This window comes from Corapipo altera, unplaced genomic scaffold (genome assembly GCF_003945725.1).
Source record: "Corapipo altera isolate COAL_440 unplaced genomic scaffold, ASM394572v1 22b, whole genome shotgun sequence".
In the NCBI taxonomy this organism is placed as follows: domain Eukaryota; kingdom Metazoa; phylum Chordata; class Aves; order Passeriformes; family Pipridae; genus Corapipo; species Corapipo altera.
The window spans coordinates 23,535,854-23,562,778 of NW_020884876.1; the positions used below are offsets into that span (position 1 = coordinate 23,535,854).

Consider the following 26,925-nt stretch of genomic DNA (forward strand, 5'->3'; position numbering starts at 1 on the left):
AGCTGTGCTCCAAAATTGTTAATTTTCATATGAAAGAGATGCAGTCAAGTTGCAGACTATGAAGTTAATCTTGTCTGGTTTGGCTTTCAAAAGTTTTGGTATTTATTGTATTCCTGTATTTCTTGTATTTCTGTACCCGATGTAAAAAGACAGACATTAACACATGCCATTCAAAAGAAGCTTGGATAAATAATTTTTCTACTCTTTCTTATCTCTATAGAAGAGCAGGCAACTAGCTTAGTTCTGATATATACCCAACTAAAGTTAAATGAGATGAATCTTACCCTATCAGACAGATCTGAGTTTTCCGAAGAACGTGTCAAACGTAGTTTATTTTCTGTGTCCTGAAAGAGGCAATGAGTACAGCTTCAAATTAAAATAATCTGACACTGAAACTAGTGAACAAACAATCTCTTTTTTGAATTTAGTCTTATTTTTATCTCGCAGTCTGTAGCACCCACTCAATTTTGGTTATTGAGACTCTAATGACCTGGACTGCTGTCAGTTGGTTCGAAGAACCAACACAAAACGTTTCTTTTGACTGCTTTTAAAGTGGTTCAGCCTGCACATACATACCCCATAATGTTTTGGCTGCACCTATTACCAAGTTGAGAAGGTTTTAGGCAGGATCAGTACTTGGAGGAGTATTACATTCCACAAAATACCTTCTTCAGGTGTCTGATAAGGAACATTGAAAGGCATATGGACAGTATTGTTCCTGAAGTCTTTCTTTCAGCTTCATAGAGGTCATCTTTCTTTCTTCTTCATTGCTACAGTTATTAAAGTTCAAATATTCCTCAACAATTTCAGGCAGTGAGCTGATACACAGTATTAGTAGCATGCCATCATCCCATTAATTCAGTGTTGAGCTTAATACATGCATGATATAGGGAAAGCCATACTCTTGGAAAATTCTACTCTCTTATTTGGAAACTGAGAGCTGAGAGCTCCTTATGAGTATGATTAATGCTATGGCACATTCTCAAGTACCCACAGTTATGCTCCTGAGTAATCTCAGTAAATTATTTGAGTAGTTGCAGTTGGTTTAGTAGTTTAAACTGGTTTAGTATTACTACCTTCTTTTCTAAAATTACAGAAGAAACAATTTGTGTGCTCTTTGCTAGCTGCAACTTTTCATTGCAGAAACACTAAATTTCAGGGTAGCTTGCCTATAAATAAATCCTTTCAAAAAAATCCCATGGCATATAGGGATGCCTGGAGGACATACCTATCAATGCTGCTACACATCTATGCTCATTGCACTAGGATTTTAATAATTTTTAGTTTCAGAGTACAAATTTAACATATATAGACAGTAGAGTAACTGTCAGAACTGCTCAAAATGTGACAACATAGCTTATACTAATTTTAGGAAGAATACAATCTATAATACCATAGAATTACGGGCACTAAGAATTACATCCAATGCCTTCTGATGGAAAACACTTGAAATTTACTGTTAGTGAATTTCCATAGACACAAGACTTCAAACAGGCATCACAAACTCAGTGTGGTTTCTTCTGTAATTAAAAATATTTTCGTTTAATAGCAAAATATTTTTGTTCTTGTTCCAAGAACACACCACTGCAATCCAGTGTTTAATCCAAATGTTTTCTTTTAGCTTTCCTCAAATCTTTAGCAGCCAAGCTACACATGACTTCAGTGGATTCTATTCAAGCTTTCCCTTACAAACCAAACAGCTTTCTTATAAATGTAACAAAGAGGAAAAGCTGTGTTACACGGTAAATATCAAGTCCTCTCCTACTGGAAAAGTGTACTACTTGCATGAGAAATTAGCATCCTGATCCTTCAGCCAGCACCTTGCTGAGATAACTCAGATTCATTAAGGTTTTTCCATAAACTTCAGTAGATCAAACTATGCTGGTAGAGATCTAACTCACACTGAGTTAAATACACTGATAATACTCTAAAGTGAAATCACAGCATAGGATGTCTATTTTAACCAAGAGAGCAACTCTGTTTAGATTGGGAACATCACAGAGAACTGCAAATGAGATACACTATGAAAAAAAACCAGATTAAAGTTCAAAGTAGGCAACCTGACAAACTCCTAACACAACAACAACAGAAATCTTGTCTTCAAATGTAAGTCCATTGGCTGCAATATTAGAATCTGGGTTTGGAACACATGACATGCTATAGTCTGGATCACAGAGAATGTAAATAGGGAAAGGAAATTTTCCTAATCCTCTGTTTTGCTTTATTACATCATTTGGTTTAATTAGATCATCTGTATCAACTGCTGTCTTCAATGTGCTCCCAAATGAGCAGAAATACTACTACTAATTTGTCTTTTTGTGGTTTTAATTGTTCATTTAATGGGACCTGAGGTCAAAATTACTTTTAAAAGTTTTTTGCTAGAATCATAGGAATAACATTCAGCTGGAGGAAAATAATTAAGGAGAAAATAGGTGAATCAAAGGCTTCCTCCCTCCCCCCTAAAAAATAATAGATTAAAAGAAGATTTTGATTTTATCATGCAAGTATGAGTCAAAGATACATTGTTATCATGAATTTGCTTTCAGTTAATGTTTTTGTAATCCAAGTAACTTGAAAATACAACTCCCCTTAATACTGTTTTCCTATATAGCAAACAAATGGATTTAAAAACTTGCTGAGGGAGTGGCAGGTGGCTAAATAAATACATAGAAATCCCAGTGTTTTGTCATATAACAAACTATAATAGCACTTCAAAGTTTTGGACAGATTTCCTCATATTATGGGTTTAGGGTGTAGCTGTGTGGAAAACTGCGAGTGTTGCCTTTTGGTATTTACTTTACAACCCTTTGTAATCTTCAGCTATATTTATAACTCCAAGTGGGAAGAAATCAAAATTAAATAGGCCTGTTTGAGAGCCCCTTGTAATCAAATGCTTTTCCCATTTCTCCTTAAAATAAAAACACAGCGTGGACATTTGGCTGCCTGAGGAGACCACCCGAAGAGTTTACAAGCCGCGGCCTGACAGTGAAATATTTTTGTGGAAAAGCATAAGAACACAGGGAGAGGAGCCATGGATAAACTGGATGGTTTCTTTTGAGGGAAGAAGGGGCTGCTTGGGTTTGAGTTGGCAGGGTTTAACTAGTGATAAGAGGGAAGGGCTGAGGATTTCATGCCTGGGGACAGCGAGAGGTGAGTTATTCCCGAGGTGCTGGGATCGCCACTCACTGTAGTTCAAGGGCACAGTCCGCCCCGGTCGGGCTGGGCAGAGGCTGCAGCCCCTCGGGCAGAGGCTGCAGCCGCCGGCGGCGCCCCGGCCCCTCTGCCCGGCCGCTGCTCCCGGCCTTGCCGCAAGAGCCGCCGCGGGGCCGCGCTGGGGCCGCCCGGCGGGGCCGGCAGCGGGGCCAGGCGAGGCCGCTGAGCCCCGAGCTCGGCCAGAGCCGCCCCCTCAGAGCCGCGGCCCGAGAGGGGCACCGACCCAAATCCAGATGAGTTCTGCCTACCCGGGGATCCCCCGTGCTGAGGAAACGGGAGAAAAGGCCGCCCGAGGGGAAGTCACTCCCGTGCGGGCATGGCTGTTGCAAGGGAATGAATCCAGCGCAACTGGCAGCGCAACCGTGGCAGCTGGCGACAGCCAGCGCCCAGCTTAGGCGAGGGCACCAAAACGCAGAGCCCAAGGCCGACGGTGAAAAACTGGCCATGGGTTAATTTATTTAGGCCTTTGAAAATTGGTTCCAAGCAGCGACAAGCACCCAGCCAAACAAGGTGACCAAAATGCAGAGCCCAAGGCCAAAGGTGAAAAATTGGCTATGAGTTACTTACTTTAGACTTTAAAAAAAAAAAAGGGGGGGGGGGGGGTCAAGAACTGCTTTTGGGTCTTGACTTTCCCCTGTTCCTTACTCGATACTCAGGGTAAGGTTTATGAAGAGAATTGCTTTTTATTGGCCTAACTGCACTTCTTGGCAAAAATAGCTTTAGGACAAACGAACCTTAAGATTTGTGGAGCTGCAGAAAGGTGTTGTGGGTACATAAATTACAGGAGCTCCCTTCCTTGCTGCCAAACACTCTTGGGCTAAGACTTGAAAACTGTTGCTATGAAGGGAATATCCCTGGAGAGCAAAGTGGGATTTTGGGGGATATGCAGGAGCCTGACCAAAAGAGTTTCTGACTCTGGACTATTAGTATAGTGAAAACAGGCCCTCATTTACTGTAACTGAAACAAAAGTAGAACTGCCTAGAAAGGACACAAATCTATCTCCCATAGCAGCTTTGGAAACATCCCATAACTGTATCTGGAAGAGCAGCTAGGTATGCTGTAAAAGAAGCAGAATAATAACATTTTCCAGAATTTCAAGTAAGAAAATTTGCCTTATTGCCTGCTAACCTACATCCAGGTGATCAGATCACAGCTGTACTTTGTTTAAATTTTGTTCCTTTACGTTTGGACTGAAATGTCCTTGTTGTCTTTTGCTTCTGTTATTGCTTAAGCCTTCTCATCTGCTTTTTTTTTTAAATAGAACACAGGATCAGAAAAGATTTTATGGACTAGGGGATCTAGTTCCTTCCTGCAGCAGTTAAACAGGTCATATAACCACATTTGTAAATTTATCAAGCTTTCATCTTAAAGCAGGTTTAGATTTTTTTGCCTCCATACTCCTATTGGGAAGCTGTTGTAGTACTTTATGTCCCGAACAGTTGGAAACTTTTCTAATCTCCATGATGAATTTTCATGGTAATTTTCTTAGGTGATCATATGTTGATACTGAGTTCTACTTCAAGTATTTTTTCTTTCAGTGTTTCTCTTGCCCTCCTTTATCCCCAGTATATCCAGAGAGCAATAATAAATGTTTTCTCAGATTTTCATTACACAAGCTAAATGAGGTAATGAAATGAAGGTAATAAGCTAAATGAAATAAAGTAATAAACTGAATAAGGTAAATCCTTTGAGTCTCCTATACCAAGATTGTCAGCCATTTTACATTATTTCAGAAAAGGTCACAAAAAATTCTTACATAATAGGTTGTACACTTGTCTGTCTATGTTAAAACTGTGTGGAGAGTTTAATAGTTTCATCTTCCTGGTAGTACACAGTTGTGCTGCAACAGATGTATAGGTTTTTTACCTAATTGTCTTTTCTAAACTATGAACTATCAGCTGGTAATAGAAAATTCCTGCTCTTAATTCCAAAGTCTGCAACTTTGCACTTTGTACATATTAACCTCATCTCCTTTCAGTAACTGAAGTTCAGTGACCTGTATGATATTCTGAGCCTTTCTAGTTTGACAGTGCCTCCAGAGTTTGTCATCAGAAAATGTCATAAGCACATACACTGTACCAAAATTAGCTATGACACTATCTGCTATTTTTAGTCTCCAAACTAATCCTTGAGAATTCTGTTGGTAACTTTCCTCCAAACTTACATTTCCCCTTTCAATACAATAAATTGAATCTTCGTATTTGTGAAGATAGTACAATCAGTTCAACATCAAGGAACTTGTGTTTTTCTCTGTAATTTTAATTTGATTCCAGTTAATTTCCTGCCTCTAAATTCTGCCTCTAATTCCCCTTCTAGAAGGGGAATATACATACTTTGAAATGACATGGACCATTCATTTGGTACACATATCTGTTATGCTGCATGAAAGCAATTTTTTTCCTTTAAGAATGACCCTAGAGAGCTTGCTGCTTTTTCTGTATCTGGATTTTCCAGTCTTTTAGGAATGTATTCAATGTGTAGTTGATTTTGAGCTGATGATCGTCATACAATGATTTTAAATTAAAACAGAATTTTAATTTGATTCCAGTTAATTTCCTGCCTCTAAATTTTGATTTTCTCTCACAGTGAAGCCTTCCTCCTATTGTGGGCTAATTTTTGACAGACTAATGTATAAATGGTTTAATAAGGTAAACCAGAAAAAGAAGGAATTGTTTTTATCTGAAAAAGGCAACTAGGTAGTTCTCTCATAGTCAGCTTCACATAAATTGATTTTTTACCCTTCAGTGTTTCAAATTTCCATTTACTTGGATGTGTTAATTTTTCTTTCCTAGCTGTGTTTTTTAAAACCTTTCATACTACTAAAGTCAGTTTAATAGTGCTGTAGTTTACTTAGTTACTTCCTTTACTCTTCCATACTCCATTTGCTAATCTTCAGTAATATAATACAATACTTGCCTCATTCACTTAATTAACTAACCCTCTGCTTTTCAGTTCACCATTTCAGGCAAAGGAAGAGATTTTTTAAAAATGTTGTCATTCCAAAAATAAGCTTGTTAAGGAGCACTGTGCTATTACGAGCACAACTGGGATGCCTGAAGCAATAGCTATACAGGACTCATTTGGCTGCCTGCCTAATGGTCAGCAAATCCCCAGGCGTTGTATCTACACTAGAGAATAAAAGGAGAAGCTTTGCTGTAAATGTATCTCATTTAAGTTAATTGCTGAAATGTCTGTTTTCCTTGTCTTTGTTACTAGAAGTCACTATGATTTACCATAAAAATTTGGTGTGAATCATTCTTTTCTATCCTATGCTCTGTTCTTAAAAAGTGATACTTTTTTCAATTGTTTATATTATCCTGACCTTCACAAATATATTTCCTAATTAACACGTGATTTTTTTCCTGCGTCTACACCAAAAGATGCATCAACTCCGCAATATTCTGACTGAGTAGCATTCCGGAGAATATTGTCAGAATTTCCAAAGAGCAAAAGCAAAACCAAAGATCAGGGTATTCCCATCAAGTATGTACAAATAATACAAATGGTACAAATCTTACTGCATAGCAGATACTTAAAATTGAATTTTTCTATGTTGGCAGAGCACTGCAGAATTCAAATATCTAAGGCATCTGGAACTGTTGTCCTTATATCCTTTATTTTAATGTGAAAAATAAAACTTTTCATTTAGATTCTTATAGCATATATCACAAACTTTTATAATCAAGAATGCCATTCTGTGATGAAATGATAATTTCATTATTTTCCCTATGCTGTAGAAAGAGATCAAAAAGGAGAACCACAAAATTTTCAAGAAGGAATTTGAACTCCTGCTCCTTGCACAGAGAACTATATTTTTCTTTGCGACATCCAATGTAAATTAAGCCATTTAGCATTTCCAGTGATGACTCTAGAGAAATCTGATTTTTGCTTAGTAAAAAAAGCCCTTCAAGTTAGAATTTCTGAAAACAATGGGTTTAAATTTTGACCATTTATCTGGTAATATGGAAGGCCTTAATATTTGTTCTAGGGTCTGACTCACCCATATATTCATATGTTTTATTCTGTTAACACTGTTAGTACAAAGCCTTAACCACAGATACTTTGGAGCTCTTTCTCTTGAAGCCAGAGAATATGAAAAGAAAGCTCTCCTAGTCTGATGCTTTCCTTTCCTAACAGTGGTATTCAAGGAGATATGCAGTAGCTTATTCTACATCTATGAACACAACGTCTCCTCATCATTGGTTTCTTTGGTTAATGTCCTCCTGAAATGTAAATAGGTGGTCAGTGTAAACCATGTCTGCTATTTCAGGGACATAGCCATTAAGATGGATGAAGGCCTCTGCTTTCCTAGGCATCAGACAGATGGATCAAAAGGGCCAGGAGCCTGTGGGTTTCCCTATTGCCAAAGAATGCAGTTTACTTCGAAGTTTTATTTTAAACCACAGTGAATCAAGGGCTTCAAATATGAGCTCTGAAGTGAGAGATTACAGATTCTGAAGAGAGGACTGGCTTGTATAGATACACCACAAGGGTTGCTATAAATGTTAGGTCTACAATAGAGCCTTTCAAGCCAGTGGCCTGAAAATTATAGTCTTAGATGGAAAGGGTGGGGCTGAAGTGAGGAGTAAAGGAAATTTTCCAAAGCTGCCAAATTGTATAGATTCTGACAAGTATGGATTGTGAAGGAATGTGATTGAGTTGCTTTGTATGGGGACTGTTGATCCCATGTTTTACTTCAGTCAGAAGATATATCACTGTGTCATCTCAGCACAAGATGCTTGCTCTTTTTGTTCTTTGAGCTGCAAGTCTTATGTTGTGTGAAACCACAGAAAATCATCTGCTGGATCTCAATTACATTTTTCTGAGTAAATAAAATTAAAAGCTTGCATTGTTTGAAGTGTGGGGGAAAGTCTGTGAGAAGTTTGTTTGTGTTCACATGTTGAACAAATTGTTCTTCTTTATGAAAGATTTGGCAGCCAAAGGTTCAGGTTCTACACTTCCCCAGTATACACAAACAGACACAGGGATTGTTTAAAAGATAAGCGTGTAAGTTGCTTATCTTGGTTTTCTCTTTTTTCTCATCTGTTTTTGACAGGTTAACCCATCTCTCCTTATTTATAACTCTGGAAAATTTTCCAAGAAACCTATGAAATTCTCTGAGAAGAATGTGTTCTCTGAGCTAAAAAAGATACATTGGACTGTACTTCTATGTTTTCAAATTACAGAGGAAGACTATGAAGGTCATACTCATATTTCAGATCTGAATAAAATTTTATAGGCTGCTGTGTAAATATACACAGAGTGGTTCTTATGTGGTTTCCCACAAAAGTTGCTCTAGGCTTTCATCTGGTGCAATTTTCACTGAGTTCCATAATGACAGGTTCCACAAAGGCACCCTCATTCATTTTTAGCTCTAACAATCCAAAACAGAAAAAAATCAGAAGAGAACAGCCAGTATCTAAAACCAGACTCAGAAACAAGAACTTCTGCTGGTAAATCCTGTCTCCACACACTGAGGACTCATCAGTACAACTCTATTGAAAAACTATATGTATAGACAAATATTTAGAATGGAAATAGTTCCAGGCCCATGAGGCAAGGTGGATGTGACTGGCAGCAAGAAATCAAGTAATTTTATGGTACAGGTCAGTTTAACCAGATCAAAGGGACTAACTAGGCACAAAGGCTCAGGATCAGGCGGAACCTCCCCCACAGCAGATAGCCAGCTGTTCATGTGCAGCTTCGAAATGTTCTGGATGAAGTCAAGTAACAACTTCACCAAGCTAAGCAACTAAAATCAACGTGAGTTGAAATGAAGTCTAACGAGTTTGCTGTGAAGATACTATCCCTAAACAAAAGAAATTTAATAAAGCAGATGCTCTAGAGGATAAAGAAAAACTTATTAAGCAAAATTAGAATGATTCGGTTAGAAGGAACTTCATCTCTGTCTGAGCTGTATTTTTGGTTAATTGGAGGCTATTGAAATCATAAACAGAAACATAAACAAGAAATGTGTATTTCCTGTCATGACCCTTCTCCTGATCACTGTAGATTACCTTTCTATGACAAAATTCTGCATGACAACCTCCTCCCACATCCCAAAAAAATCCAAGAAACAAACAAACAAACAAACAGTTTGTAGAAATATGCATAAAATAGTCCTTTGGCAATATTCCACCCTTTTATAGTAAGAAGATCATGCTCTTCACTCTGCTGTACTGCCCAGCTCCTGCAGAGAGGGATTTTAAAGCCACCTTGCCTCAAGGTGTAATTACCTAGGGAAGTTATTGAAATCAAAGTTCTATATAGAAGCCTTTTGGCTTAGAACCTAACCAACTAATCCTCATGCTTCTGCCACTCTGTACAGTAGATTGAATTTAGGTAGCATTCTTTTTATTGACTGTCAGTTGAGATATACAGACTGTGCTTACATGTGGCAAGTTAAACCTAGATGTAACCATTTTTTCTAGTCAAAACAACCATGGTGTAGAATTATCAGGAAGTATGTAAACACTGTTAAGTGTTGCCATGATGTTTATGGAGCACTGATGTTTGTCTCTAAAATTTACTCAGGAAGGAAGTTTTTTTGAAAAGATGACTCTCTATATGAATGTTTCCATTTCAAGTAATTTAATCTTGATCATCCACTTTGATTTCCAGACTAACAGAAGATAAGAGGCTTTGTATAAAGGAAAATTTGGATACGAATACACTGATGAATCTGGCAGAGGTACACCTTGCTTTACAAATTCAAAGCTTTCTTTGTTTTCTACCTCATTTAACTTCTTCTGTTCTGCTTCCTATTCAGATGCTCCTCCCATTCAAATGTTGTCTTTTTTTTCAAAGTACTGTGAGCTTTATTTTTCGTTCTCCTGTAACATCCTGAAAAACTGTTCTGCAGTACAGCTTTCTAGAGAACAAAAGCACACTGTTGAAGCATTCTTTTTCCTTCATGACTGTATTTTATATCATTACAATCCAACTCTGAGTAATAATAAATGAATCTCTAAATAAAGGTTTCTCTAATTACTATTAGGCATTCTGCTGAACGTTACCTGAGTCCTTTGTGGGAATCAACTTGCAAGTAAATACATATTAAACCATGGGATTCAAGGGCCATATACAGACATAACCTTTATAAAGATTTAGAAAGGTCAAACGAACTGCAGTCACACTTCTTATGACCAAGTGAAACACAATGTAATACACGAGGTAATGCTGCCACAAACCAGGTCAGTCTGTCCCTTGGACACTTACCAGTGTGCTGTTTGCTCTCAGTCCACTGGGCCTGATATGTGCTAAGCTTCTGGAGTCTGAAGAGACTCCAGGTGCTTCATTTGTGTTTGTAGTGGGAGGTGCAAACTTTAATGCTTCCTTCTGAAACTGAACGTACAGTTCAACAATCTGATTCCTGTGCCTGCTGTTGGCTCTTCAGGCTTTTTTTGTTAAAGCACACTTTCAAGAAGACTTTGACATTTGGGGCTATATTTCAGTTTTCTGGGCATAAAATAGATGTGAAGGCAAAGACTTACTGAGCCACAAAAGAACGAAAATATGACCTGTCTTTACTTACAAGGTAGCAGATTTAGTGTTTAGAAAACAGTATCTAAAGGCAATGTACTTTTTTATTTCAGATTACTAGAAGTCTATCTGTAGGAAAAATCCTTCCTTTAGATTTAAAAACAGAAAAAATATACCTGTGGGACAAGGAAAGTGTAGTGAGAAGTTCTTTACTGCAGCGCGCTGGGTGCGCTCCAAGTCACATGGACCTAAAGGCACACCAACCGTTTGAAAATCGCGCTTTTTGTATTCTTTCGGTTCTATAAGCTGTTAAATATTCAGTGACCACCGTTTTTTTACCTTAAAAGGTAATTTCTTGGACTCGGGAGGGGGTATTACCTTCCCTCTTGATTGATTTGTGACGTATCCCTCCGTACGGTACAGGGGGGTCTCTCCATACACAATGGACGGCCATGTGGCAGAGAATACATTTTTATTTTTATACTTTGCCCTATTCCCGGCCGCAAAGGTTCCCTGGCGTCAGGCCCAGACAGGACCCTCCACCTTACAGCTTTCAGACAGGACCCTCTACCTCACAGCTTTCACCATACGCCTAAAAAAACGCCTTGGAACTCATCGTGGCTAGGCTTCACGAACGAAACCCCACCCCCTTCTGTTTTTCCACTAAATTCATTTGCTTACAATAAAAACAGGTTATTTATTTCTCATATATCTGTTCAATATTACAGGACTTCTTCCTGCAGTTCTTCTACCTGCTTTGGGTGAAAATGCCCTTTTAGGTTAGTTCTTATTATTTTTTAATTTTTCAGCCCCTCTTCCATAATGATAAGATTAGAACTGTTTAAGGCAGCAAGATATTACAACAGAGAAAGATTCATGATAAGGACAAATGCTTACAGTGCTCATGAAGTGATGATTCATTTTTATTGAGACATTTTACAGGCTGACATTTCAGAAAAACTTTCCTGCCAGGAATATATCTTCTCTCCTAGTTTCTTTGCCTCCTTTTCTCTCTCCATTCTTTGCATGATAATGAAAGGACCTCTTTTTATTCTTTTCCTGACTCAATATATCCTGTTCTGAAGGCCACCAAGGCATCATTCTTAGGGTTATGATTTTCAGAATTTTTTCCTTCAGTTCAAAATTTAAGCTTTGCTGAGCAGACAGGTATGAGCCTGGAAACATTTTCTGCTGTTGCTGAATGAAATGTCAGATTCTGGATGCAATCCCATCTGGTCTGCTTGTTGAAGAATTTGTCCAAGATATTGGAGTCTTTTTCAGACAGTAACAATAATTCCAGACCTTTTTTCAGGGGTGATCCTTGTGATCTCATTTAGCTCTATGGTTAGTGAACTTGAGTAATTCAAAAGATTGCTCCAGTGAGTTTTTAAAGTTGAAAAGGTCTGAAAGGTCTCTGTTTCCAAGACCTTTATAAAACTATTCCTCCAATTTTTTACATTGTTTATAGTCACAAGAGAAAATTTTTAAGGAGTCAGAGAGGAGTCAAGGTGACCAGATAAATGTGTCTGACCAAAACTGACTGCACCCACAGGAAAGAACAGTTAAACTTCCAGCACTTTCTGCTGTTTTTCTTCTAGTTCAATTTTGCTGGTGTGTTTGTCAGCATATCAAAGAGCATTGTTCTCAGACATCAAAGGGAATAAAAGAAAATAAATTATTACTCAAGCATTTAGAGACTGATCCTGTTAGCTACTGGGCTGAAAGCCTCTTAAAAAGGGCTAAAACCTTCAGCTCCTTTTGATTTGATTAAGTGCACTAATCATCTGTTCAACTTGAGTCAGTGAGAGATCGTGGTACAAGCACTTCACAGGCTGTTCTCTGTATCACTGACCAAAGCCGCGGTAAAGTCACGCTGAGACAAGCATCTGTCTGAGGCGCTGAGCTGAGAAATTGCTCCTTGGGAACCAGGTTAGCTGTCAGTTAACAACCGACTGTCGCTGCTGCCACCTTTAACCAGAAGGGGGGGCACGGGAAGTGCCCAGCTCCAGGGGTGAGGTATCACCAAGAAAACATGCAACATCTCTGCTTGTAACGCTGGTTGGCTATACGCCCCACTGGGGATTGAAGCAGTTATTCTGGGAAAATACGAATTCTAAATTCCTTGGAGATGTCTAGAAGAAAGTATTTCAGTTAAAGCTGCTTCAGAGTGGCACATCTGGTAAATAATTCAGTACTTTTAGCCTTTAGGAAAATGTCTGTAGTTTGATTAAATATTTTAGATTAGAGGAGTGTTTTTCCTGTTCTTGAGTTGCTGGATTTAAGCACCTTTTGAACTGAACCAGAAATGTGTTGAGTCTCTGTTAACTTTGGCCCTTAGGTGTTCTCCACCAAAATATATTTTACAATTCTGCACTAGTAAATGCCACCATGGTAGAATAACTTTATTTAATGTATCCACATAGTAATATTTAGGGTATATAAAAAGTCTTTGGTTTTAAAGACTTTTCCTCAAATCAAGTAGCTACAGTAAAAAGAATGATTATTCATATGTTATAGAATGAGAAACTGAAACACAGAATGACAAACCAAAAGTCTTTAGTCATGTAATAATCTTGCAGACCTATTAAAAGCACTCATTTTTCAAGGATGGTTGGTGTCTACATGGCTTTAGTAGTTCTGGGTAGTCCTCCAAAACGTATGTCAACAGGTCTGATACTGAACAACAAATACCAGAGGTAAAAAGAATAAATTACTTTTTTCCTCCCAGGATTAATTTCATGATCCTTGTCCTGTTTTCTAATGAGCAGACCATACTTTTCTGGAAACCTTTAATTTACTTTTTCAGCAGTTATTCTTACGAAGCTATCTTTCAAAGCTTAGTGATTCTGTGGCAACTCACTAATCTATCTTTTAGTATCCATGTGTACAACACTTTTAACACTTTTCATACAGAATGTTTTTCCCATCTTTTAATGTTGTGGGCAATATTCTATTTAAAAATTATCTCGGAACTTGCTAATTCCATTTAGAAAAAAATAGAACTTTAAATTATGTGGATTTGCCAAAACTGCTAACTAAACCAACTGCTACCTAAAGCCAACTAAAGTAGCTTTTCTGAAGATTTCTTCAGAAGAAATAATTCCTAGGGTAAACATCAGTTAGATTCTCAAAATGTGCCATGGTTGCATCGGCAATCAGATAGTGGGACTGCTACAGTTGTTTCCAACAGGTGGGTATGTGTGTGATACAGCTCTCTATTTAGTGTTCAAGATGAGATAGATACTTTTTCTCCTAAACATGTTATTCTTAGGAGGTGGATTTGCATGCCAAGAGCAATAAATTATGGAAAAGCACCCTAATGGCTCGCTTTCCAATTGTATTACAAATAATTCTGAGAAAGGGCCTTCCTCATTAAATAAGATTTGTTTGAATTCTAATAACAAAAACAATCATTAAGATAAATTATGTATGTAGTGAGTAGCAAACAAAGTGGTAGAATACTTGTCGCTGGTGAGAAAGCAATTTCATAGTACAGAGACTTTAGAAATTACTTGGCAAATCTTTATGTACAATGTATTTATTTAGTTGAAAACCATCTACTCTTGGAAGGAACTTCCTTTTCAACAGTCGTGCTTTGGCAAAAACAGCCCTAGGGACATTATGTCCTAGGATTGTTGACAAGAGTGAAAGTCCTCTGTATGTTCTTATCCCTAAGAAAACAAACCGTTAGTTCACATTCACTTTCATTCTCAGCTTGTCTCTCCTACCAGGATCATAGCTAAGAAGTGCTCATCCTTCTTTGGCTTTAGTATAAGAACTGTTGCATAGAACTTCCTTTTCTTTTGCTCACCTGACAGGAGGTGTAACTGCTGATCCTTCTAGTTTTCTTCTCTAAGCATCTTCTGATCTTCCTGCCTGATAACCTTCTTCTGTTCCATTCCTACTTCAGAGATCCCACCAGGTTTAGCTTATTTACAGATTTGCCAAGAGATTTTTTTCCCCCACATTTAATGTCACATGCCGAGATGTGGAAAAAGAAAGGGAAAAAAAAAGTATTTTTCTTCAAATGTTGAACAGAGGCTTTAATAGAAAGGGGAAAAAACCTTCAAAGTTGTACTGTCTTTAGTTCTGCTTCACTAGTGAAGATCCTTCTGTCTAGAGTTTATGAGTTTTACTCCTGATGTTTAAATAAGCAGTACACATTTTCTTTCTTCTATCTGCCAAAAACAGGGTGAAACTATATAGTACCTAAATTTAAAATAGACAGTTATGTGGAAAATAGACATTTGTCAAACAGATAAATATTTCTGAAGTTTTGAGCACTGGAATTAGGACCGGATTTTTTTAAGGTGTTAATTACCTAAACACACAAAGAAGCACACAGCAAAGTATTCAGTTTTCTAGGTGTATGTCTAGTTCCCAATCAAATTCATTAGCACTCCTGAAAATGTCAGCAGTCACATAGGGCTACCTACAATCACTGAGGACCTGTGGAGAACATGGATAGTCAGTTATCTTCAGAAATCTAGTACTTAGCTCTCTTGTAAAGTTCACTCTTTCTTTATGTTAATGACAAAGAACAAAACAAATAAACCCCAAGTCAGCAAACCAGCCAACTGAAAGCCTGAATTATTTCTTATTCAATGAATGACCTCTAGTGGTCATTCATCACAGCTTTTACACCAGTTGAAATGCCAGCTTGATAGAGCTGCAAAAGATGGAGCATAAGGATCAGATTTTTTCAAAACTGTGTTCTATGCAATTTTGCTCTACCTCTGTCACTGTTAAAATCGTATTTTATTTCACCTTATAATGTGTGCACCCTGGGAACTCTGCAGAAGTTTTAAGCCCGAGTTCTAGCATCTGCACTGCCCCTAGCTCTTTCTCTTTCCTAGCCAGTACCTTCCTCAATCTACCTCTGAACTTTGTCAGAGACACCCTTCCATCATCCAACACAGCCTTGAGTATATCCTGTTACTTTGATGACATCTGTTCAGCTTCTCATAACATCATTGTACTACCTGAAACTGGCCACCAACCATCATCTCTCACTTCTGGCCAAAACAGATCACTTCATTCTGAACACTGATGGCATATGGAGTGAGTTTATTTGTCTAAAGAGCAAACTCAGCAGATGTAATACTTGCAACGTAATTGGGAGCTCTAATCCTCAGTATTGTGGGACATGAAAGGAAGTCCGAGTTAAACATTCAGCAGTATGTTAGAAAACAAGTGGTATTCTCATCACTCAGGGTTTTTATCAGCATTTCTGCTGATCTTTCTTTGTGGCTTCTTTAAACGGCTGTGCCACACTGTTCTGCTGGACATACATATCAGTCCAATTATTAACAAATTTATAAAAAGCTTTTGCTAAAGATAGAAAAGGTTCCCAGAAATATCTCCTCTATTCCCATCTTTGACCTATGGGACTTACACAGGACTTCCTATATTTTATTTTGAATGTAGATGAGCATATGTCTGCAACCCAAGCTGCACTACAGGGCAAGTATCCACATGATAATTTTGTTAATCTCAGGTAGCTTTTGACGGTCATCTTTTCCACTACACAAACCTGGTGACAGAGGAAAAATAGCACCTCCAACAGGAGACCAGTGAATAAGGAGTTTATGGTTAAAAGCCATCAGAGATTGCTTCATGGCCCTATTTCTAGTGTTGAGAGATATTTGAAAGGAACTTAAACAAAATGTTTTATCTCTTTAAAAGACATTCCAAAGCTCTTGTTTACTAGAATGGTGTCAAAAGAAAAATGATTTATGTGAGAAATAAAGTTTGGAAACTCTGCTGACAGAACAGTGATGAGCCTTTTCTATGTAGGCAGCATAATCTACATTGAAAATGCTATCTTTCAAAAAAAAAAAAAAAAGGAGCAAAACTGCAGACAGCCTGCATGACTACCTGAGTTACTCTGCTCTGGATATTTTGCAAGAAAAAAAAAAAAAAGAATAGATGCATCTTTACATGAGCATGACATGTCAACAGAGTTTGATCACTATGCTTACCAAAGGAACAATTCCAATATTAAATTAATTTCTCCCCTAATTTCTCATTCATTTTATTGTAAGTGACAACTGTAGGTGGATTCTAGAGAATGCTTCATTAATACTGTTTTTCTTCCTAGAAATAAGATAAGGTATTTCTAGGTTTGTATATCAGTCATATACAAGTAGGTGGTCAGTGTTTAACCATTAAGTATTAAATGAAATTATTAGAGAATACTTCATCTCTAGTCTATAGTCAATTCTAATTCAGACATTCCTTTTATGTTATAATTGATGTCTGGAAGCTATTCAAAATAATCTTATAGAATCATAGAATCATTGAGGTTGGAAAAGACCTGTAAGTTCATTGAGTCCAAATGTTAACCCAACACTGCCATGCCATTTAGCACCACTAAATCATGTCATCAAGCGCCACATCTACACATTTTTTGAATGCTTCCAGGGATGGTGATTCCACTATTTCTCTGAGCAGCTTGTTACAATGTCTGAGCAGCCTTTCAGTGAAGATTTTTTTCCTAATATCCAATGTTTTTGAATATTTTGAATCCTAAAGCTTGATTTATCTCTCTTATTTCAATTGACATCTTGGGACAGGATGTCTGGTGAAACACTGTAGTGGTGGTTCCTCCCATGCTGTGATGTACCTTATCTAAATGTGTGCTTTTGCTATAGTATTCTACTATACTATATATGCATATATATGTATACATTATTTTAGAATGTTAATGTAATCATAAAAGGTGATCTGTTTTAGGAATTGCTGTTCAGAAACAGTTTTTTATCACCTCTAAGATTATGTCATTGTCTGACCAATAGTGTCTGTACTTGCAGACATACTTCACATTTCACTGGTATATGGTCCGTTCATCAGGTCTTTTTCAACATTTTCTGGAAGGAATCATGCAGCTCCCTGCCTTCAACCTGTTTGGACAGTATTGTGCATACATGCTAATTAATACAACTGCACTTTCTTTTCTTTCAGTTTTTCAAACTCTAAATACCATTGCCTAAAACTTCACCTGTGCTCAAAGCCTTGTTTTTTCAACCTTCAAATCAGAATCCAACAACATTTCTTCAGAAAGTAGGTGGCAAGAAAGATCCCATGATGGGATGGGACTCCTTGCTGGCAAGCAGCTGACCAAAGCAAAACTCCTATGCAGACCATTTAAAAAAATCTGCTGTTTTGCTCCCAGCCAATGAGTGAGTATTACAAGGGAGCCAAATGGACCTGTAAGAAGTCACTGCTGCATAATTAGGTGGGCTGCCTTTATTTTGGATTTAATTTTTAGTGGAAAGACACCGTCTTTCCACTGCTGTCTCTCAGTCTGCAGAATGAACAGTACCTATCTCATCAAAATAATTATAATAAAATAACAGTAGAATTTTAAAAAGAATGTGACCACAAATAACTTTGAGAATTACTCTCAAGCCATGTAAAACAATGTTGTGCAAAGCACAGGTAACCAAGGACACCCTAGAAATAGCTTTATAGTCAACAGGGGGAAGCTCTTAACTCACCTTTCCACAGCACTGCGCTGGTTCTCTCTCCATGCTTGGGAGACAATTGCGTGGGAGATTTTGCTGATTAAAATCCAGGCCCTGGCTCTGTCATTGTTTGTCATGGTCAGAATACAGCCAGGGACCATCTGTTGAACAGTTACTTGCAAGACAACATGTGGTATAATGTTCTAGTCAAGCCTAAATAAACAACTGCAATTTTTAAATTTCTTAATTACATTGTATTCATTCCATCTGACCTTCAAATTGCCTGAGAGCATTTCCAACTATTTTTTCTTGATTTCAGAGACATCATCTACCTTGCATAAGGATTTTAAGATTTTAATCCGAATATCAATACATGCTTTTAAACCAACACCTTAGTTTCTTTGGAAGGATGTCTTTCTGATATAGCAGGAGTAAACATTGATCCACAAAGAGGGCCTTTTTATTTTCTGTTTAAACCATCAGAGAACAAACATGCTACAAGATAGATTGGGGATAGACTAATGTTTTTACAGTACATGTAATTCCTGTAATTACAGCACCATTCCACCTTTAGCACTTAAGTGCTAAAGCATTTCCTTCCTTGATCTAACATAAATGGACTAATATTTATACAACGAATGCCACTCCTGTTAGCATGGCATCGTCTACACCTTAAGATTAGCACCTGACTGCTAGAGCAGTTCAGTTCTGGAAATAAGAACCCAAGAACTTCTGGTTCTAAATTCACAATAAGAGACATTTCCTAGAGCACAGCACGAGATTAGCTTTGTTTGCCGGGGAGATCTTTGTAAGGTGGGAGATTCAATCGAAGCAGTCCTTGCCTTTCCAGTCACCCATGACAGCACCACCACTGATGCCAACTCCACTGCTTCTCAGTTTCATCACCTCCAAGCTAAGGTTTTTCAGCAAAGCCCCATCTTACTTCAAAGGCAGGGAAAAGAGTGCTCTGCTCTGGCTGTGTCTTTAGCTTGCCCTGCCACAGAATAACACAACAGCCACTCCACACCTTCCCCTGGCCCACAGCTTTTCCTGAGGGGTGGAACAGCCTCTCCTCTGCACGATACTGGAGAAGGTTGGGAGCACCACACACAAGAGAGAACATCTCCACTGTGCCACCTAAGCTTAATATCATAGCGGAGAGCGGCTGGGAAGCACAGGATCATTTAGATTGGAAAAGACCTCTGAGATCGCTGAGACCCAACAACACCTTGTCAACTAGACCATGGCACCAAGTGCCACGCCCAGCCTTTCCTTAAACACCTACAGGGACAGTGACTCCAGCATCTCCCTGGGCAGCCCATTCCAACGTCTAATCACCCCTTCCGTGAAGAAATTCCTCCTAAAACCCAACCTAAACCTCCCTCGATGCACCGCAAGACTATGTCCTCTCCTCACAGCTCAAGACTATGTCCTCTCGAATGAGGCGAGCTGCGTTGGTGGGCGCAGGGCCGGGTCGCGGGCAGTGGCAGGGACACGGGCAGGACATGGCCAAGGGCCGTGACGTGGAGAAGGAGAGGAACACGGACGTGGACACGGACAGGGGCAGACACATGGACAGGGACAGCAGCAGCTGCAGCTGCAACCGCGCCGGAAGTGGCGCCTGGCGCGGTCCCCGCCCCCCGGGCGCGTCACGGCACAGCGCACGCGCGTGTGGCGCTCCTGCCGCCGTCCCTCCCTGCTCTCCTCCCCTCCCCTCCCTCTCTCTTTCCCTCCCTCCCTCCTTCTGTCCTTCCCTCCCTCCCTCCCTGCCGCCGAGCAGCGGCTCCTCCCTGCACCACCCTTGGCCGAGCCGCGGGTGTGCGCAGACGGCACAGCTCTTCGGCGGCAGCGGCTTCATCCTCGCCGAGCATCAGTCGGGAAAGGCGCGTTTTCCTCCCTCCCTTCCTTCTCCTCCTCTCGCTGCCCCCGCGGTCATGGAGCTGCCCGAGAGCCAGTGCAAGAAAGTCAAACTGAGCAACAGGGTGCCGAGCTGGGTGAGCGGGCGTGCGGCGGGTCTGCGGGCAGGTGGGCGTGCGGGGGGAGAGCAGAGGGAAGGAAAGACGGAAGGAAGGAAGGAAGCAGCGGCCGAGCTCCATGGTGATGTGGCAGTGGGCGGCAGCGGCAGCCGGGACGGGGGGCTCCCTGCTCCGGGCGGGGAGGGATGCGGGGCAGAGGGCGCGGCGGTCCGAGCCCGGTAGCGCAGCGGCAGCCCGGCCGTGGAGCCCGGCGGGAGCGCCGTGGGGGCTCCTCTGGGGAAGGGCAGGAAGCCCCTCCGGAGGGGACCGGGCGCCTGGAGGCTCTTCCGCCGTGAGCCCTCGGCTTCCAGCGTCTTGGAAGAAGGAAGGCTTAAGAATGCGATGTACAATGTGGCCATTCATAAACCTGGGTTGGCCAAAGACTGAGGTTCTTTGTATGGCGGGTGTGATGTGGAAAACTGTCGAGACAGGGCTTAAAAAAAAACTAACCAAAGCCTTCATTCTTGTTCATAAAGGTGGGGGAAGATCGGTTTACAGCAAAGACCAAAATGCAGCTATTTAGAAGATACATTGCAGGCCTTTGAGAACATTTGATAGTTTCGATGATGCAAGACAAGTGGGAAAAAAAAAAGTACGATTTATTTCAACCAATGCTGAGCTGAAACAGGCGAGACATAAGATCCAGAAAACATTTGATATGAACATAAGAGTGTAAATCAGTCTTTGAAGTCTTGCTGTGAGTTGTACAGGCCATGCCTTTCCTATTAAAAGGAACTCTTGCCTGAAAAACGGGGAAGTTGGTATGGTACTAAAAACTGTTTGGTAGATGTGCCTGTCCAAGCCTCCCCCGCTGTGTACAAGTTCACACTTGTTTACATAAGAGGGTAATTGGTAAGTTACATTCTTTCAATTTGCTCAAGGAAAAAGCAAAATCAGATGTGTAGAAGATAATGAAATAGACGATGTCTGGATGGGGGTAACAAAGTGTATTTAAAAAGTTCCTCTGGATTATTTCATTTGTCATAAGCAAAGCCAAGATGGATTTGTCCAAACCAGGGAAATACATTAACAGACTTTTAAGTATTTGCTGAGTTCAGCTGAGGTTAGCAACCCCCTCTATGTTACGTGGCAAGCAGAGGAAGTCTTCCGCTTCTCCTTTTTTTCTTCAGAAGACCTCAACTGAAATGCTCTTTATAAACCAAGAAGCTTCACCAGGAACAAAAATGCTGCTGATTCACATGCTCCACAGACAAATGTTCTGGCACTTCTGACTCTGTGTCTGTTCAGCTGAGAGCAAAGTCAAAGCAACCTATTATACCCTAGTGGAATCGGCAGCCCCTAGGAGAGTAGGCAGAGCCTTGTCTTCCAAAATCTCTCTGTGTGTCCAGTGCCATTCAAAATACACCTCTCTCTGTGGAAGTGCCATTGCCAAGCCCCCTTCTGAGCACAGCAAACTCCCCAGTTACAGAGCAGCACATAACGTAGCTGCAGACACTGCCACTACACTAGCTTGATAGGAAGACATTTGAAACACTTTCTTTAGAGTGGCTTGAATTCCTAACACAAGTGTTGCATCATTTTGCAGGTAACTCCTAAAGAGAACTTGCTCCAATTCTTGTTCTTGAGAGCATATTCAATGGAGTAACTTCTGGCTTTGTTTCTTGTCCATCTCCTCTGATGCCAGCCAGTGAGTCCACTGGTGAACAGGCTGTCTCTGCCTTTGGTCATGCTGTTAGTGCAGCAGGTGGCACATGAAAATACACTCCTTGTAGTATGGTCAACGCTGAGTTGCTTGTATACACAGTACTGTAGAAGATTCTGGCTGATTTCTGCTGCTGTGATTTTTGAAACTGTCCCAGCTTTAGAGCATCTGGTGAGGGTGATATAGTCTGTGTAAGTGGCAGGAGAGTGTGCATTTGGCACATTGGGTGGTGCTACATGCAAAGGTGGCTAACTGCTTTCCAGTGGGCATTGTGAGAATCAAAGTAAGAATTTTTGTTGTTAGTGGGAGAAAATGTAGTGCTGTAGGCTATGTTAGAAAACGGTTTGGGGAATTGTTAGGTTTTTAAAAGACTAAAGGATCTTATTGCTCAGATATAATTTCTGGGCTTGCCTTTCTTTTCCCAAGCACAGTTGTCCAAGTCAAAGCACAAATTTTCAAACCAGAATTTGAGACAGTAACTACTGGAAGGTATTTCTGGCAGATCTTTTGGTAAGCAGGTACTGAAACCTCATGTAAATATGCAGTTTTAGTGTCAGTGGTAGTTGAATTTTTGTGTTGGAACTATATCTGTTCTCCTTGCTTGTGTTCGTATGTAGACAAAGAAAATGGGCAATGTTCCATCTGCTTGAGTTGCTGTTTGGCCGTTGAGCCAGTTTGGAGGGAAAAAAGAAAGCTTTGGTTGAATTATCAGAGGTGAAGAATAAACGTCATAAAAATGTGTTGTTATCAGGGTATCCCTGATAACAGAGGCATATGGTGAGCAAGTTAGCAAATAGCTTAAAAAAAAATCTGTGATGATTGGGAAATGAGAAGGGCACTAAAAGTAAGACTGCAATTCAGAGATGAGGCTACTTGTGTGCTTTTGTGAGCTTATGGGAGTTCTTAGCTTGGAGAACCAACGATGTCATCCTAGAACATTGGAATTAGTCACAGCTTCTTCAGTATATACAGTTTGTATACACAGTTCCTTCCTGATACTTCCAACCTCAAAACTGTCTCAAGTTGATGCTGTATCTCGGGGTGTGTCTGCTTGCCATGGAAAGATTTACTTCCTTCCCCAGAGGTCTTGCTTTGTGATAAGTTAAAATTTAATGTGAAGTGACTGTAAAAGCACAATGTTTCGTTGTTACTCTGAAGTAATGAAGAATAACTTCAGTTTATGCCAGTGTATATACCATCTGTCTATTAACTATGAAACAATAAATCAATAATCTCTTCTTTTGGCTGTTTTTTGATCTTGGCATTGCAACTTGGGTTTGCTTTTCTTCATCTGGATGCCTATCTGAGTTCTTACATCAAAGTTATTAGGCGCTAATAGTCTGGTTTGGCTTTGGTAAAGAAAAATTATAGATGCAACTTGGCAAAATATCAAGAAAGATAATAAAAAAATTAGGTCGTCTATCTCAGCAAATCTGTACATAGAGAAAGTGACAGACTATTTCCATTTGACCCCCATCATCTTTCTTTCTTTTGTTTCTGTGGTTTTTGGATGTCTGTGTTTATTTCCCTGGACAACTACCTGCAAAACTAAAATTTTACCTTTATGCCAGAAAAAATAAACTGCAGAGTCATCCTTCCTTGCTTTCTTATGATTGTAGCTCTCCAGTGAACATCTATGAAAGGCTTGTTTCTTTAATGTTCCTTTTTTACTTCAGGACAAAGATATTAACCTGTTTCAGCAACTCAGATTTCACGTGAAGCAAACTGTAATGAATCACAGTGGAGTAAAGCATTATTTGTGTTTAACGTGTTGAGTAGGAGGGAAAATATTAACATGCAGGATTTTTCGAAGTAATGCAGATGCACTAAATTTGTATCTCAGGGTGGAAGACGTATTTTTGTGGGCATGTCAGAGAGGAAATATCCAACGGTTGTAAAAAAGCAGAAAACCTTTGTGATTAGTGCCCTTTTTTCAGTAGCCCTTTTACAAAAATGTAGTGTGTCCTTTCAGTAGTGACTATTATAGTGAATATAATAGGCTAAGAATTTTAAAATAGCTTTTTCAAAGGGTACTTGTGCATTACACCGAGTTTTTCTATTACACATTTTCTTATGTTTAATTTCTTTTAACATTGGTAATACAGATCTCCAAGGTGAGTGATGCTTTGACAGTGTGTAAGAGGAAATGACTATATTTCTGATATCATTTTGGATGGCCATTTAATTTCATCAGTTGATAGTCATCAGATTTTATGTAGTAGAGTTTGAAGACTGGCTAAATAATTTAAGAGCATAACCAGTATGATCCAGTGAATATTTTTCTGTGCCACATCAGTATGGGTAGTAAGTGTACATGTCAGGGACAGTAATTAAAAACTTATATTGTTGAAGATCTAATGTTCAGCTTTAGTTGCTCAGTGGTAGTAGCAAATCATTTAGAAGCAAAGTGGACAGGATTAGGCAACTGCTTTTCTTTTTTTCCTCAGAAACAGAGAATGGCTTGCTAAATTATTAACTTTTTAGAGCACATCTATAAAAAGTGGTTTTCTGTTGGAAGATAAGGGGGATTTTGGTACTGCTTTGCCCAGGAGTAGCACTGAGCTGTCTTGTTTGTGTGCAGATATGCAGATACAGAAGGTGGGGTGGCTGGCAGCATCGAATGTGTTTTTGTATGCGTGCAGACTGTTTGGGCACTTTAACCTTTAGTCTTAGATGCTTCTGAAGTACATATAGATTATTGTCCCACTGCTGAGCCTGCTGGCTGCTCTGTTGCATTTGTGTGCCTTGTCTTCCAGCAATCTGTTGGCCTTCTCCTTGCTGTGATTTGTCATCTCTTTTAAGTTGTTATTAATACCTTTTTTGTGTGTGTGTTTTTCATCATTTTAAGAATCCCTCTGGCCTGCTTCCTCATCTTTTCCTGTGTTTTGTAAACCTAGTGTAGTACCCTGATCGGTTTCAGAGCAGCTTTCTTAGTTCTGGAAAACAAAGAAAACTGATGTTATGGAATGTGGACTGGAAGAAGTCTCCTTGGATGAGACATTTGACCTCCAAAATATGAGTCTGATAATAGACTCATTGTCAGGAGTCAAAAGCAAAGCATGTGTGTTTTTATGTCTTAATGTAAGAGAGCTAACTGAGACAGTGGCATGAGATCTGTGCTTTGAGACTGTCTACTATTTGTCCAGTGCCTGGTACAATCCAGTACAACTGGAATTAATGAGAAAGAATGTTGCTATTACTGTATTCGTTTGAATGGCTGTGTACATTATGCATGGTATATCTTTTAATTGAAGTACTTAAATTATTTTTGTTGGTTTTAATTCCACAATTTATGCATTTACTCACTGAAATCTCCAGTTTTATGTAGCGTGTAATTGTTTCTACTATAAGAAGAAAGACTTTGTTTTTTTTGACTTTTGGTTTTAGTTGGCCATATTGCAATGACTTTGTGCACAGAACAGTTCTGTTTTGGGAGAAAAATTAATTGAAGATAACATGATCAGCAAATATAACTTCATTTTTTGTGATTATAACCTGTTTACAGGTCATGGTTTCTTATGGTTGCTGGACTATCACAACTGAATTATAGTTATTGCATTTAAATCTTGAACATTGGTTCCTATGTTGAGTTTCTATTTGTATTAACTATTGTTATAGTTGTGTATAAAATTGGGGACTTACAATCACATAAATTCCTGACTTCCAATGAAGTTATAAACTTTTGAATAGAAGAATGATGTAGCAGCAGTCCTTGAAGCCACAAGTAGATACCATTTTTCTCTTAGCTCTATTTTGTGATGTCTCCCTCTAAACCTATGAACAGCTCTCTATTAGTTCTCCATAGAGAAATATACTCCCTTCTTTCTTTTATATTAAATATACTGTGTGTTTTCATTTTCAACTGGCACTGACACAATGATGGAGGAGAAGATAGTGCAAATATCTTGCAATATGTCTGTAAGCACGAGAAGTCAAAGCAGCACTACACATCCACTAATCCCTCTCACACCTCAAACACACACTCACCCCCTTTTTTTAAAGCTTTCTCTTTTGTTTGATTGTTCATACTCTGTCTGGCTGTCTAAGGTCTTGATCTTTTACAAACAAAGTTCATGTAGTTAGATACCTTTAAAGCCTAAGGGAATGCCAAGGCTAATCTTCCTGAGGGCTCCCTGACTTTGGATTGTGAAATGTGTTTGACAGTGGTGTCATCTTACTGAAGATATTTGTAGAGCAGGTCATTATGATTAATAATTTTAAGAAACTCTGTAACCAACTTTGTTTTAATTAAAATTATGTTACAAAAAGCCCATCTTTTAAAGTAAATTCTTTAATAAGTTCCTTAGAAATAGTACTTTCTTTTAATATTTAGAATCTATGATAAATTCTCTCTTCTGGAGATTGAAGATACCATACATAAAGGCAAAGTAGTTTGGAAGTGTCTGCTGAACTCAAACTTTGAAGAGACAAACACAGTTTGCAATGAAAATGTCTCTTGAGAGTTAAAAATAAACCAGTGTTTGGCTGTTTTATGATAGAAACCTTTAGCTCAGAAAAAGGGAGAATCCATTTGATCTTCTTAGACTTAAATTCATAAAAACACAGACTCTTAGAATGGTTTGGTTGAAAAGGGACCTTGAAGATCATCTAGTCCCAATCCCCCTGCTATGGGCAGGGACACCTCTTACTAGACCAGAGTGCTCAAAGCCCCATCCAACCTGGCCTTCAACACTTGCAGGGATGGGGCATCCACAGCCTCTCTGGGAAACCTTTTCCAGTGCCTCACCACCCTCACAGTAAAAATTTCTTCCCAATATCTAATCTTAACTACCTTCTGTCAGTTTAAAGCCATTCCCCCTTGTCCTGTCCCTACATGCTCTTGTAAAAAGTCACTCTCCAAGTCTCTTGTAGGCCCCCTTTAGGTTCTGGAAGGCTGCTGTAAAGTCTCCCTGGAGCCTTCTCTTCTCCAGGCTGAACAACTCCAACTCTCTCAATTTGTCCTCACAGGAGAGGTGCTCCAGTCCTCTGAGCCTCTTTGTTTCCTCCTCTGGACTCACTCCAACAGGTCTGTGTGCTTCTTTTGTTGGTGGCTGCAGAGCTGGTTGCAGCATCAGAGATTGGGTC

The 26,925-nt window shown here is 39.4% G+C and overlaps 2 protein-coding genes and 1 long non-coding RNA gene across 5 annotated transcripts in view; 1 reads left to right on the top strand and 2 right to left on the bottom strand.

The window, feature by feature from the left end:
* The window catches only part of SGMS2 (sphingomyelin synthase 2), a 58,226-nt gene extending 54,654 nt beyond the window's left edge, over positions 1-3,572 (bottom strand). Inside the window, exons 1-2 of the mRNA XM_027636280.1 lie at positions 3,462-3,572; positions 285-344 (exon numbers count right to left, since the gene is read on the bottom strand). The gene's annotated coding sequence lies outside the window, so the exon portion shown is untranslated. The remainder of the gene's footprint in view (positions 1-284; positions 345-3,461) is intronic.
* Positions 3,573-3,587: 15 nt separating this feature from the next.
* Positions 3,588-26,925, top strand: part of PAPSS1 (3'-phosphoadenosine 5'-phosphosulfate synthase 1) — a 56,944-nt gene continuing 33,606 nt past the window's right edge. Inside the window, exons 1-3 of one of the 3 annotated variants that reach the window (XM_027636278.1) lie at positions 3,588-3,723; positions 6,167-6,369; positions 9,836-9,905. In XM_027636278.1, the coding sequence (XP_027492079.1) occupies positions 9,891-9,905 (15 nt within the window). In that variant the 5' untranslated portion in view covers positions 3,588-3,723; positions 6,167-6,369; positions 9,836-9,890. Of the gene's footprint in view, positions 3,754-6,166; positions 6,370-9,835; positions 9,906-19,869; positions 20,157-26,925 lie in introns of those variants that run through there. The other 2 variants (XM_027636277.1, XM_027636276.1) reach the window with 2 other exon arrangements.
* LOC113943904 lies at positions 13,472-18,316 on the bottom strand. The gene is made up of 4 exons (XR_003526495.1): positions 18,196-18,316; positions 16,678-16,792; positions 15,018-15,145; positions 13,472-14,905 (listed from the first exon to the last, which is right to left on the bottom strand). It is a non-coding gene; the product is annotated as an uncharacterized LOC113943904 (long non-coding RNA).